At 40.1% G+C, this 14473-nt stretch overlaps 1 protein-coding gene across 1 annotated transcript in view; it reads right to left on the reverse strand.

Moving 5' to 3' along the window:
* Unc13c (unc-13 homolog C) overlaps positions 1–14473 on the reverse strand; it is a 426680-nt gene that overhangs the window by 200895 nt on the left and 211312 nt on the right. The window contains 1 exon segment of the mRNA XM_051140226.1: positions 10907–11070. Coding sequence (XP_050996183.1) covers positions 10907–11070 — 164 coding nt within the window.

The raw sequence follows: 14473 nt of genomic DNA on the forward strand, positions 1-14473 counted from the left end.
TCAACAACAAACAGAAATAACAAAAGCCTACACGTTTGTGGAAACTAAACAACTCTCTGCTAAATGACACCTGGGTCAGGGAAGAAATAAAGAAAGAAATCAAGGAGTTTCTGAAATTCAATGAAAATGAAGAAACAACATACCCAAATTTGTGGGATACATTGAAAGCAGTGCTAAGAGGAAAATTCATAGCACTAAGTGCCTTTAAAAAGAAATTGGAAAACATCACACATAAGCATCTTAACAACACAACTGGAAGCCCTAGAAAAAAAGAAGCAGAAACACCCAAGAGGAGTAGACGCCTGGAAATTATCAAACTCAGGGCTGAAATTAACAAATTAGAAACTAAGAAAACAGTCCAAAGAATCAACAAAACCAAAAGCTGGTTCTTTGAGAAAATCAAACAAGATAGACAGACCATTAGCCAAACTAACTAAAGGCAGAGAGACAGTATTGAAATCAACAAAATCAGAAATGAAAAGGGAGACATAACAACAGACACTGAAGAAATTCAAGAATCATAGATCCTACTTTGAAGGCATATACGCCACAAAATTTGAAAATCTAAGGGAAATGGACGATTTTCTTGATCAAGTTTCACTTGCCAAAGTTGAGTGAAGAACAGATAAACAAGTTAAATAGTCCCATTTCCCCTACAGAAATAGAAGCAATCATCGATGGTCTCCCAACCAAAAAAGCCCAGGGCCAGATGGTTTCAGTGCAGAATTCTACCAGACCTTTAAGGGCGAGCTAATACCGATACTCTTCAAGCTACTCCAAAAGATAGAAATGGATGGAAAATTACCAAATTCATTCTATGAGGCCATAGTCTCATTGATACCTAACCTCACAAAGACTCAACAAAGAAAGAGAATTTCAGACCAATTTCTCTTATGAACATAGATGCAAAAATACTAAATAAAATACTTGCAAAACGAATACAGGAGCACATCAAAGATATCATTCATCATGACCAAGTAGGCTTCATTCCAGGCATGCAGGGATGGTTTAATATACGGAAATCCATCAATGTAATCCATCATATAAACAAACTGAAAATAAAAAACCACATGATCATCTCCTTGGATGCAGAGAAAGCATTTGATAAAATTCAACACCCATTCATGTTTAAAGTTTTAGAGAGATCGGGGATACAAGGCACTTTCCTCAACATAATAAAGGCTATATACAGCAAGCCAATAGCCAAAATCAAAGTAAATGGTGAGATACTCAAGGAAATTCCTCTCAAATCGGGAACAAGGCAAGGCTGCCCACTCTCTCCATATCTCTTCAATATAGTACTCGAAGTTCTAGCCAGAGCAATAAGACAACAAAAGGAGATCAAGGGTATCCAAATGGGAAAGGAGGAAGTCAAATTATCCCTCTTTGCAGATGATATGATAGTGTACATAAGTGACCCTCAAAACTCCACCAGAGAACTCCTAAAGCTGATAAACACCTTCAGCAATTGGCTGGATACAAAATTAACTCAAAAAAGTCTGTAGCCTTCCTATACACAAATGACAAGCTTACAGAGGAAGAAATTAGGAAAACCACACCCTTCACATTAGCCACAAGCAATATAAAATATCTAGGAGTTACCCTAACTAAGCAAGTGAAGGACTTGTATGAAAAAAATTTCAAAACTCTGAAGAAAGAGATTGAAGATGACCTGAGAAGATGGCGTGATCTTCCTTGCTCATGGATCGGGAGAATTAACATAGTAAAAATGGCCATCCTACCAAAAGCAATCTACAGATTCAATGCAATCCCTATCAAAATAACTACACAATTTTTAAAGACATTGAAAGTTCAATTCTGAACTTCATATGGAAAAACAAAAACCCAGAATAGCTAAAACAATCTTGTACAATAAAAGATGCTCCGGAGGAATCTCCATACCTGATCTCAAACTGTACTATAAAGCAATAGTACTTAAAACAGCATGGTACTGGCACAGCAACAGGCTGGTTGATCAGTGGAATCGAATCGAAGACCCAGATATGAATCCACACACATATGGTCACTTGATTTTTGACAAAGAAGCCAAATCCATTCAATGGAAAAAGGATAGCATCTTCAACAAATGGTGCTGGTCTAACTGGAGGTCTATGTGTAAAAAATGAAACTGGACCCATATTTGTCACCTTGCACAAACTCAAATCCAAGTGGATTAAAGACCTCAACATAAAACCAGAGACACTAAGCCACTTAGAAGAAAAAGTGGGAAAGAGCCTGGAACATATTGGCACAGGAGACAACTTCCTGAACAGAACACCAACGGCCCAGGCCTTAATGTCAACCATTAATAAATGGGACCTCATGAGGCTGAGAAGCTTCTGTAAGGCAGGAGACACTGTCAAGAGAACAAAGCGACAGCCTACAGACTGGGAAAAAATCTTCACCAACCCTACATCTGACAAAGGTCTAATATCCAAAATATATAAAGAACTCAAGAAATTAAACACCACCAAACCGAATAACCCAATTGAGAAATGGGGCTTGGAACTAAACAGAGAATTCTCAACAGAGGAGTATCAAATGGCTGAGAAACACTTAAAGAAATGCTCAACCTCCTTAGTCATCAGGGAAATGCAAATCAAAACAACTCTGAGATTCCATCTTACACCCATCAGAATGGCTAAGATCAAAAATTCAAGCGACACCACATGCTGGCGAGGATGTGGGGAGAGAGGAACACTCCTTCATTGCTGGTGGGAATGCAAACTAGTACAGCCACTTTGGAAATCTATCTGGTGCTATCTCAGAAAAATGGGAATAGGGCTTCCTCAAGACCCAGCTATTCCACTCCTTGGAATATACCCAGAAGATGCTCCAGCACACAACAAGAAATTTGCTCAACCATGTTCATAGCAGCCTTATTCATAATAGCCAGAACATGGAAACAGCCTAAGTGTCCCTCAGTAGAAGAGTGGATAAAGAAACTGTGGTACATATACACTATGGAATACTACTCAGCTATTAAAAACAAGGAATTCCCGAAATTTGTGGATAAATGGATTGAGCTAGAAATGATCATAATGAGTGAGTTAACCCAGAAGCAGAAAGAATCAAATGGTAGATACTCACGTATATCTGCATACTAGCCCAAGGGGCATGTCACGAAAGCCTTCACTTACCAGGAAACTGGGACAGAGGGGAAGGCATCCTATTGGGACTCTAAATGAGAGACGCATGGGAGAACAGCAAAACAAAAGGATCCAGAGGGTCCTAGAAATCTACAAGTAGAACAATATGATAGGCAGATTTGGGCCCAGGGGTCCCGCTCAAACTAAGGCACCAGCCAAGGACAATACAGGAGGTAAACTTTAAACCCCTTCCCAGATCTAGCCAATGGTCAGAATATTCTCCACAGTTGAGTGGAGAGTGTGATACGACTTTCTCACATACTCTGGTGCCTCACATTTGACCATGTCCCCTGGAGGGGGAGACCTGGTGGCACTCAGAGGAAGGACAGCAAGTAGCCAAGAAGAGACCCTATGATACCCTATGAGAATATATAGGGGGACGTAATCCCCCTCAGGAACAGTCATAGGGGAGGGGAATAATGGGAAAATGGGGGGGGGGGAGGAATGGGAGGATACAAGGGATGGGATAAACATTGAGATGTAACAAGAATAAATTAATAAAAAAAAAATAAAATATAAAAAACAAAACAAAACAAAACAAAAAAAAAAAAAAAAAAAGAATTAGACAGTCAACAGGAAGTGGGGCAACATGTCTGACACCTCTCACTGTTTGTCCCTGCAAGAGAACCAGGCCTAGCTATTTCCCAGCAGGGCTGTCCATCGGACTCTGCTCCATGGTAACTGTCTCCTGAGGCAGAGAAGCCTTTTCCATTGACCGCACCTACTCCCTCCGTAGGCATCAGAGAGGATACAACTCCTAAGCTGCAGTGTAGCTGTGTGATAGGGGTGGGCAATGAGGTGTGAAGCTCACTAGAGGGAAGGCTGAGAGAAGGCTGGGAAAAGGCAGACTCCAGAGACGAAGCCTAATATTGCATGTATTGCTTTTAGCAAGACAAAACAATTCACTGGTGATGGGAACTAAAGCCAGGTCCTGGGCAAGAGCAGCCCTTAGTGCTCTTACCCGCTAAGTATCTTTCTCGCCACATTAAACTGGGAGGCCACTGGAGGCAAGAGCCATCCTAACTGCTGGGTTCTAATAGCTGTGGCCTAAATCTGTCCTCTACGAGGGAAGGTATTCCTATGAAGACATTTTTCCTATGAGTTGTATGGTCCTATGAGTTGAGGGTGAAGAGGTGAGGTCTTTGAGGGGTGCTAAGATAGAGATTGGCCCAATAGTAGCTTTTAAGAAGTGTCCTAGAGAGATCCTGCCATACTAAGAATGCTGTGAGAACACAGCTGAAAATTTTGTGAGAATACAGCAAAAACAAAGAAACAAGCAAACCCCACAACAACAACAACAACAACAACAACAACAACAGAAAGCAGTCTTCTATGAACCAAGAAAATGTTCCTCACGGGACAACCTTGATCTTGGACTTCACTGTCTTTCTAACTGTAGAAAATAAATTCCTGTTGTTGCTAAGCCATCCAGCTTATGGCATTTTGTTATAGTACATTTAGAGACTCAAGACATCCTGCACAACTCCACACACCTAGATGCATAGGGGCATCTACTGAACAAATGAATTGTGCATCCTAAGATGATGGACCTGAATCTGACCTTGGCTTCTTGTTCTCTGCTCTGTCCTCTGTTGATGCAACAGTTCATTCCTCTTACAGACTCTGAAGAGAAGGCTGTACACCAACACAGAAGTCAATTGCCCAGTATTTTCTTTAGAAGGCATGAGTGTAGCTTTAGCAGCTGAAACAGACTAGGTGTAAGGTGAGCTAGAGGTGAGCGGCACTGAGGTACAAGTCATTAGTCACAGCAAAACGCCATGCCCCAAGTGCTTCGTCACATCTCAATTGGCATCCTCAACTCTCCTCTAGTTTAACAGAACCCCACATTCCAAGCACAGCTTTGGCTTCACTTCACAATGAAATGAAGACTAATTAAAGAGTTAAAATGTGTGTTAGTTTGACAGACATCACTTTCTGAGAGGCTGGGGAGATGTCGCAGGTGGTAGTAATGTGCCCAACACACAAGCATGAGGCTCTGAGTTTATATCTCCAGAAAGGACATTACGCCAGATGGGACAGCACACCTCTGTAATCCTGGAACTAGGGAGGCGGAGCAGGCAGATCACATGAACTCATTGGCCAGCCAGCATAGACAATAGGTGAGCTCTAGTTTCAGAGAGAAATTGTGTCCAAACATACATGGTGGATAGTGACAGAGGAAGACCAATGGCCTCTACATGTGTGAGCACACATGCATATGCATACATGGGTAAATATAATGTATATATACACACACACATACACACACATATAATCTCAACACATAGAATGAAATTCCATTTATGTTCTCAGAGAACATAACTAGAACATTATAAGGATAAAATTATATGCTCACACAAATGGGAACTCTCAAGGCACACTAGCGGGATGAGAACAGCGTTCCTGCCTGATCCCAAGAAGCTATACACACAGAGTAGTGTGCTTCCTGGACAGAGGGGACAGGCTTTGCTCTTACTACTGTAAGTTGGAAAGGCTGTTCTTGTGTGCACTGATGACTGTACCTGCCACATGGCACAGAGGCTTCAAGCTGTTGGTTGTTTGCTTGTTTTGATATGAGAACTATAAGCTCTGTTCCCATGAATGCTCCAGAGAAAGGGTCACTGTTTTATTTAACACATGGGATGACAAATTGTCCCTGATAGGAAGTGGTCTGTGGTAGAGGGGGAGTGTGTTTACAGTCAGCAGGATGTAGCTTAGGGGACTGGCCAAGTCGAGTCGTTTTTTTTTCTTTTTTTTATTAATTTATTCATATTACATCTCGATTGTTAGCCCTTCCCCTGTTTCCTCCCATTCTTCCCTCCCTCCCACTTCTCCCCTTCTCCCCTCCCCTATGTCTGTGATTGAGGGAGACCTCCTTCTCCTATATATGCTGTTAGAATATCAAGTCTCTTCTTGGTAACTTGCTATCCTTCCTCTGAGTGCCACCCGGTTTCCCCATCCAGGGGACAGATCTGGATCCTGGGGTCTTCCTCAAACTAAGGCACCAGCCAAGGAGAATATAGGCAGTAAGCTTCGAACCCCTACCAAGACCTAGCCGACGAACAGGATATTCTCTACCGTTGAGTGGAGAGTGAGATCTGACTCTCAAAGCCGAGTCTTAAAGCTCAGGTTACTTACGAGCAGAATAGTCTGCTTCCTCTGAATTCTGAGAACTACTCAAGAGAGAACGCTAATGACACACTCAGACTCTGACTAATACACACCTCCCCTCATTTATCTATCTAGTCTATCCTCAAAAGAAACATGAATGCACCTAAGAGAAACCAATAAGTCTCCACTAGGAGGAACATAATGAAGCAATAGGGTGATTTCGCTAAGCATACAGTCTGTAAGTATCAACAGAAGCTTCTAGAAAAATTCAGAAGAATTAAACTATTTTGTCCTTTTCCAAACTTTAAGTGTGTGTACTGCACCAATGGGCTAAGCCTCCCTCCTTAAAGTATAATGTCCCAACTTTGTGATTAAAAAAAAACTTTCTAAAAAATAATTATTTCATATATTTTGGTGTTTTGCCTGTATGCCTGTATGTACACTATGTTCATGAAGGCCAGAAGAGGGTGGTAGATCCCTTGGAACTAGGGTTGTAGGCAGTTGTGAGCAACCATGTGGGTGCTGCAAAGCAGACCCAGGTCGTCTGGAACAGCAGCCAATGTTTTAAAGTTTTTTGAACCATCTCTAGCCCCTAGTTTTGTAAGTTTTAAATAGTAAGGGGACAGAATTATTAAGTAGGCATGAAACATTAAGTAGCTCTATGTGTTTTGTTTGCTTGCTTGGTCGTCATGATTTGTTGGTTTATTTTCTGATATGTTATTTATGCATTTACTTTTGTGTCATAGAGCAAAGGTTTCAAAACAATAGGGAAATACTGATTCATTATTTCATACATGTAATTGTGAAGATAACTATATCCATAAACTGCCCTTTTTCAGTTGAGTTATCTTATTTTATTTTGCCAACAATCTATTGAAAATTAGCTTACAGAAAGTGCATTTTGGAATTATGTTTAAACCATCTCTGAAAAGTATTTTTAGCCCCTGTAACAAGTGTCAGTATCTGAAAGTTTATTTTCAAATTATTATAAGGGACCCATGTGGTATGCACTGCAATATTTTAATACAACTTACACAGTGAAGGAATCATATACATCAATTTAATTAAATTCATATTTTTTCTTTTATTTGCTTCTGACAATTGAAAGCCTCTGACACCCAGAGATAGGTCAGAAGAAAATGAGATTCAAAAATAATGTTGGTAGAAACCCCTACTGCTGGTTCCTTATATTGCAAGTATTTATTGAGTTTCTAGCATGTACTCAGAATGTCAATCTCTACCATTTTATTTATAATTCAAGTCACCTCTAAGCTGCTCACTGTACTATATTTCTTAAATATAGAATAGTTTAAAACTGTGCTGAGATATTGACACACAATTAAACACATGCATCAGTCTATAAAAGCAATTAATTACTAGCACCAATCACACATCAGTAATATGAGCAAGCAAAGATACTATAATTTAGGAGTTACTAAGTTGTCAAGCAATAGATTTTTTTTTTTCTTCTGGCAAGGTAATGGCAAATTTTGTGTTGCCAAAGCAAAATCTGTCCGGGACAATGTTAATGAGGAAAAATGAGACAATAGGCAACTCCTGCCATATATATGTGTGTGTGTGTGTGTGTGTGTGTGTGTGTGTGTGTGTGTATGTGTGTGTGTGTGTGTGTATATGTATATGTATATGTATATATATATGCATATTTAGCTGGAAAAATGGCTCAGTGAGTAAAGGTACCTGCTAACAAACTCAGTAATATGAGTTGGATCTCTAAAACCCACACGAGAAGGCAAGAACTGACTCCAACAAATTGTCCTCTGACCTCCATACATTTGCACAGTCACAACTATTTATAGTTCCAGTTCCAAGGGGTCTGACACCCTCTTCTGGCTCCTATGTGTTCCTGCACCCACGTGGTGCATTTAAACATACTGAGATGCACAGTAATTAAAAACAAACCCAAAATCCAAAAGTCTTTAAATCCTTTGGCATGGGATAAGACAGACATCAAAGTCACTGACTCCCACAAGAAGTGTGAAATAGATTGTCCTGACAGCGAGTCCCTGGTACAAGATGTGGGCAGAAGAAGTAGAGAGGTTTCAGCTTAGCATGGCCACACCTGTGTGTTTAGTATCCTCAACTATTTCACACTAGGCCTGCAGGACTGAACAGGGCATAAAGAAAGCAGAGGCCACACAACATTTACTATCTGGGCAATAAAGAAAAAAAATAACAGTTGCCAGTCTTAGCATTAGACCCTTATCTGGTATGGACAGGGGCTTGTTAAACCTGAATGTAAACAGAAAAACACTCCCTTGACCTGTAGGTCACTTATCAGATTAGAATCTTACTGTTGAGCTTGAGATGTGAAGAAACAGACTGCAAGGAGATGAGTGGTGCTAACTCCCCTCTTTCAGGTGCCTTGTATTTACCAGTACTATAAACACTTTTCTCAGAATATGAAAAACAGGAAAGAAGTACTCTGATGTCAGCACCCAGAGATATTTTGCCACAAACCCACTGCTTCTCTCCTTTGCTTGTGGGTGTTTCCATACTGAAAAGTTCATTTACTTCCTTAATCAAGTTTTCATTTCAATTGTACTCAATTTTACATGTTCTGATAAGTTAACTAGTACTTGGCATGGGATAGAACAAGTGTCAATGTCACTGACTACAGCAGCCAGTGTGCAACACAGAATGCCCTGACAGGGAGCTCCTGTCACAAGATGAAGGAAGGAGGAGTGAGTGGGTGGCCATCAGAGAGAGAAAACTGAATTTCCAGACTGTGGAGGAAGCCTCTATTTTGTGACCTCTAAGATCCCTTGCATTACCATTAAATAAATAGAGTGAGATGCGACAGATCTGGTGGCGGCGGCAGGTGATGACATCATAGCTTGCTAAGCAACCTAGAGGCAGGCCGCTAATATGCCCTCATCTTCATGTCTAAAAAATGAGACCATTATTATTTAGCACCAAAGCATTATAAAAATTGGAAAGAAACACCATCTACCAATGTGTGTTTTCATGCTTATGTGTGTAGGTGTCTGTGCTTTTGCATGTAGAGGCCGGAGTTTGACATGTCTTGTGTTCTACAATCCATCTCCACTTTAACTTTTTGAGCCAGGATCTCTCACTAAGGCAGAACTCTCAAGTTGACTAGACTGTGTAGCTACTGAGTCCCCGGGATCCTCCTGCTTCCACTTTTCCTGTACTAGGACCACAGCAACAATGCTGCTATGTCCAGCTCTTTAATGCAGGTGTTGGGGATTTGAAACCAGGCACCTATGTTTGTGCGGCAACACTTTAGGCACTAGACTACCTCTCCAGCCCCAATGTCTCAGTATTTTAAACATGCATTCATTTTAAAATAACTCTCCTCTAGAACCATGGGTGAGGGTTTAAATGTCATTAAATGCCACAGTTTGGTGAAGGGCATTGGTTTTGCTTCAAATTACATGTGACAGTTTTGTTAACTTCAAACAACCTAGAATCACCTGGAAAGAGAGCCTCAGTAAAGGTCTGTAGACATTGGGTTGGATTTAAGTGATGTGAGAAGACCTAATCCACTGTGATGGGAACCATGCCCTCGGCAGGGCCTCCTGAATTGTGTAAGGCTAGGGAAACCAAGCTGAGCACAAGCAGTCAAACACACATGCATTCACTCTCGCTTTGCTCTTAACTGTGAGTGTGACCTGTCATCTCACGTTCTTGCTGACTTGACTTTCTTGTAGGGCTGTGATCTGGGTTTGTGAACTAAACTAAACCCTTTTCCCCCTAAGCTGGTTTTTTGTTTTTTTAAAATCAGGACATTTTATCACAGCAACAGAAATAAAACTAGAACAAAAAAGTCTATTGTTTCTGTAAGTGGAATTGATTGGTTATCTAGCACATCATCCATTTATTTCACTCGAGAATATGACCTTGCTGATAAGACTTGCATTTATATTAGCATATGACTATCAACGCTTTACTATTATACATTGTATATAGATGATAAACTAAACTCATTTACAAACAAAGACCAGGAATGAAATAATTCACCATGGAGAATAAGTGCTTTGATTCTAAGACCTGGTGATAACACTTGTTGGGTCAGGTGTCTGTGCAAACTGACTCATTATCCCAGTCACACAGCAGTGGGGTCTATTAAAACTACAAGCATCTCTGCTTTATTTATAACAACAGTAACAAGCATGTTGAAGGAAAAACTCAGCCTCACCTCAGAGGCTACAATGACTCCTCATGTTTCAAGTGCTTACTGGGTAACTGTGGGCACACCAAGGCTTTACTTTCCTCAGATACCAAAAAGATTTTCTCAATACCTCAGACTGTTGTGCACTGCTCTCAGAATATGTGAGTGAGTGGGTCGCAGGTGGGCATATATGCACAGTGTAAAGTAATTCTCTTTTTGATCAGTTTCATTTGGGCTAGAAGAATCGAGATGTGGGTCGGCAAAATGGCCAGCAGGTAAAACCGCTTTCCAACAAGCTTGAGTCCCAGAAAGAGAATAGACTCCTGCAATTTGTCCTTTGATCTCCACAGACACAACATGGCAAGAATATGAACACACATATAGTAAATAAATAAATGTAAACAAAAACAAATAATTTAAATGAAGGCTGCCTTTTCTTTTCACTGGGTTTTAACCAAGATTTATGACCACTCCAGTGTCCTACAGTACTTACGTCATAGCTTGATAAATGGATTCAACTCCATAACGCATGGCGAATTCATCCACTATTTCTTGAGAAGCATCATCAAAGAAAACCTTCCAGGCTTCATCGCCTTTGACCTCTGGTATTTTCACGCTGCCATTAGACTTCACTTCAGTCAAATAATGGAACAGGTTCTGAAAGCAAACAGTGTGAAGTTGTTAAAGGACTTTTCAGGACAGGATAAGGACGTTTAATCATGTTTCCTTATAGAATGCCCTTTTATAACTATCTCATCTACATCATCAGCCTCTGAATGCAACAGAAATATATTATATTAAACTGAATATATTATGGGAAATCTGCCTTTGCTTCTGCCTGGGAGTCTGTAGAATCAATAATTCATTTGTTTGTACACACCCAGCTATTTCCAGAAGTAAGCAAGCATGCTTATATGTAAATGTTTCTACGTGAGGTAATATATTTTACATTTGTGAACTTCAAGTAAATTACAGTGTCCTGGTTGGATAATGGGATATTGGCCACAATCATACAGAAGATTGTCACATAATGATACTATAAAACTTCTGAGACAGAATGGTAAAATCCAGGAAAGGAGTTGAAATTAAAAATAAATGTTTGGAAGGCTCATATCTAAATATAATAAAGGCTATATACAGCAAGCTGATAGCTAACATCAAAATAAATGGGGAGAAACTCAAGGCAATGCCATTAAAATCAAGGACAAGGCAAGGCTGTACACTCTCTCCATATCTCTTCAATATACTTGAAATTCTAGGTAGAGCAATAAGACAACTGAAGGAAATCAAGAGGATAAAAATCAGAAAGAAAGAATTCAAAGTATCACTATTCACAGATGATACGATAGTATACTTAAGTGATCCCCAAAATCCCACCTACAGCTAACAAGCAACTTCAGAAAAGTGGCTGGATATAAAATTAATTTTAAAATATTATAAGACAAAGGACAAACAAACTGGGAAAGAAATTAAGGAAACTACACCCTTCACAATAGCCACAAATAATATAAAGTATCTTGGTGTAACTCTAACCAAGCAAGTCAAAGACCTATATGACAAGAACTTTAAGAACTGGAAGAATGAAATTGCAGAAGAAATCAGAAGATGGAAAGATGTCCTATGCTCATGTGGATCAATAGGATTAACATAGTAAAAATAGCCATATTACCAAAAGCCTTCTACAGATTCAAAATACCAACACAATTCGTTAAAAACCTTAAAAGAACAATTCTCAATTTCATATGGAAAAAAAAAAACAAAAAAATCAAGAATAGCTAAAATAATCCTACATAATAGAAGAACTTCTATCTTTGACTTCAAGCTATACTACAGAGCAATAGTAATAAAAACGGCACGGTAGTGGAGTAGAAATAGACTGGTTAATCAATAGAATCTAATCAAAGAGCCATAAACAAATCCACATACCTATGGCCACTTGATTTTTAATAAATGAGGCAAAGCCATATGATGGAAAAATGACAGCATTTTCAACAAATGGTGCTGGTTTAACTAGATGTATACATGTAGAAAATGCAAATAGATCCATATTTATCACCCTGCACAAAACTCAAGTCCAAGTAGATCAAAGACCTCAATATAGCATCAGATACACTAAACCTATTAGAAGAGACAGTGAGTAAGAGCCTGAACTCATTGGCACAGGAGACAGCTTCCTGAACAGAACACCAACAGCTCAGGCTCTAAGATCAACAATTAATAAATGGAACTTCTTAAAACCAAAAAGATTCTGTAAGGCCATGGACTGTCAATATAATGAAACAACAGTCTATAGATTGGGAAAAGATTTTTACCATCCTGCATCTGACAAAGGACTAATATCCAAAATATATAAAAAACTCAAAACATTAAATATCAACAAACTAAATATCCTAATTAAAAAATGGGGTACAGGGCTAAACAGAAAACTCTCAACAGAAGAATATCTATTGAATGTCTGAGAAGTACTTAAAGAAGTGCTCAATGTCCTTAGACATCAGGGAAATGCAGATCAAAATGACTCTGAGATTCCACCTTACATCTATCTGAATGGCTAAGATGAAAAACTCAAGAGACAGCACATGCTGATGAGGATGTGGAAAAAGGGGTACACTCCTCCTTTGCTGGTGGGAGTGAAAACTTGTACAACCACTTTGGAAATCAGTTGGGCACTTTCTTATAAAACTGGGATTAGCTCTACCACAAGACTCACCTATATCACTCTTGGTATATAGCCAAAAGATGTTCCACCATACAACAAGAACATTTGCTCAACTATGTTCATAGCAGCTTTATTCATAATAGCCAAAATCTGGAAACAACCTAGATGTCCCTCAACCGAAGAGTGGATAAAGAAACTGTGGTACATTTACACAATGGAATACTACTCAACTATTAAAAACAAATAAATCATGAAAATTTCAGGCAAATGGATGGAACTAGAAAAGATCATCTTGAGTGAGGTAAGACAGACTCAGAAACACACACACATGGCATATATTCACTTATAAGTAGATTTCAGCCATATAGTACAGGATAAACCTATTACAATGGTCAGACCCAAAGAAGATAAGTAACAAGGAGTATCTGAGGGAAGATGCTTAAATCTCACTCAAAAGGGGAAATAGACAGAGGTATTGGTTGAAGAGATAGAACAAAGTAAGAGAGGAAACACAAAGAGATATGAGGGTGGACATCAAACCTGGGAAGAGTGGAGGCAGGACAAAAGGCCTATATAGAAAAGACAAACTGTGGGTGGGGTCATCTCTGTGACAAGCTAGAGACCTAAATCATAGTAGGCTCCCAGGGGGATATGGTGAGGGACTCTAGCAGAGACTCCTAGTAGCAAGAGCCATAGAGACTGAAGAGGACACCCTCTAATGAGACAAGTCTACTAGTAGAGCGAGGGAAACAGCAACCCACCCACAAAAACTTCAACCCAAAATTCACCCTGTCTACAAGATGTGCATGGATAAAGACAGAGCAGATAGAGCAGAGATTGAGGGAATGTCCAACGAATACCTGGCCCAACCCAGGACCCACCTCATGGAAGAGAACCAACCCCTGCCATTATTAACAATACTCTGCTATACTTGCAGATAGGAGCTTAGCAGAGTTGTACTCTGAGAGGCTCTACCCAGCAGCACCTCGAAACAGTTGCTGAGACTTACAGCCAAACATGCATAGGGAGCCTTGTAGAAAAGTGGGAGTGGGGACGAGAAAAAGACCTAGAGGTGACAGGAGCTTCACAAGAAGACCAACAGAGCCAACTACCCAGGGCCCAGAGGGGCCTGCTGAGACTGAAGCACCAACCATGGACCATGCATGGACTGGACCTAGGCCCCCTATAAAGTTGTAGCCGATAGGAAGCTCAGGCTTCATGTGGGTCCTCTAGTAAAGGGAGCTGGGGCTGTCTCTGATGTGGACTCTCTTGCCAGCTTTTTAATTACTTCCTGGAACTGCCTTGCCAGGCCACAGGGGAAGAGAACACACTCAGTTCTGATGTGACTTGATGAGCTGGAGTGGATGGGAAGGGAGGCTCTCCTTTTCTGAGGAATAGGGG

Source organism: Acomys russatus, chromosome 32 (assembly GCF_903995435.1).
Source record: "Acomys russatus chromosome 32, mAcoRus1.1, whole genome shotgun sequence".
In the NCBI taxonomy this organism is placed as follows: Eukaryota; Metazoa; Chordata; class Mammalia; order Rodentia; family Muridae; genus Acomys; species Acomys russatus.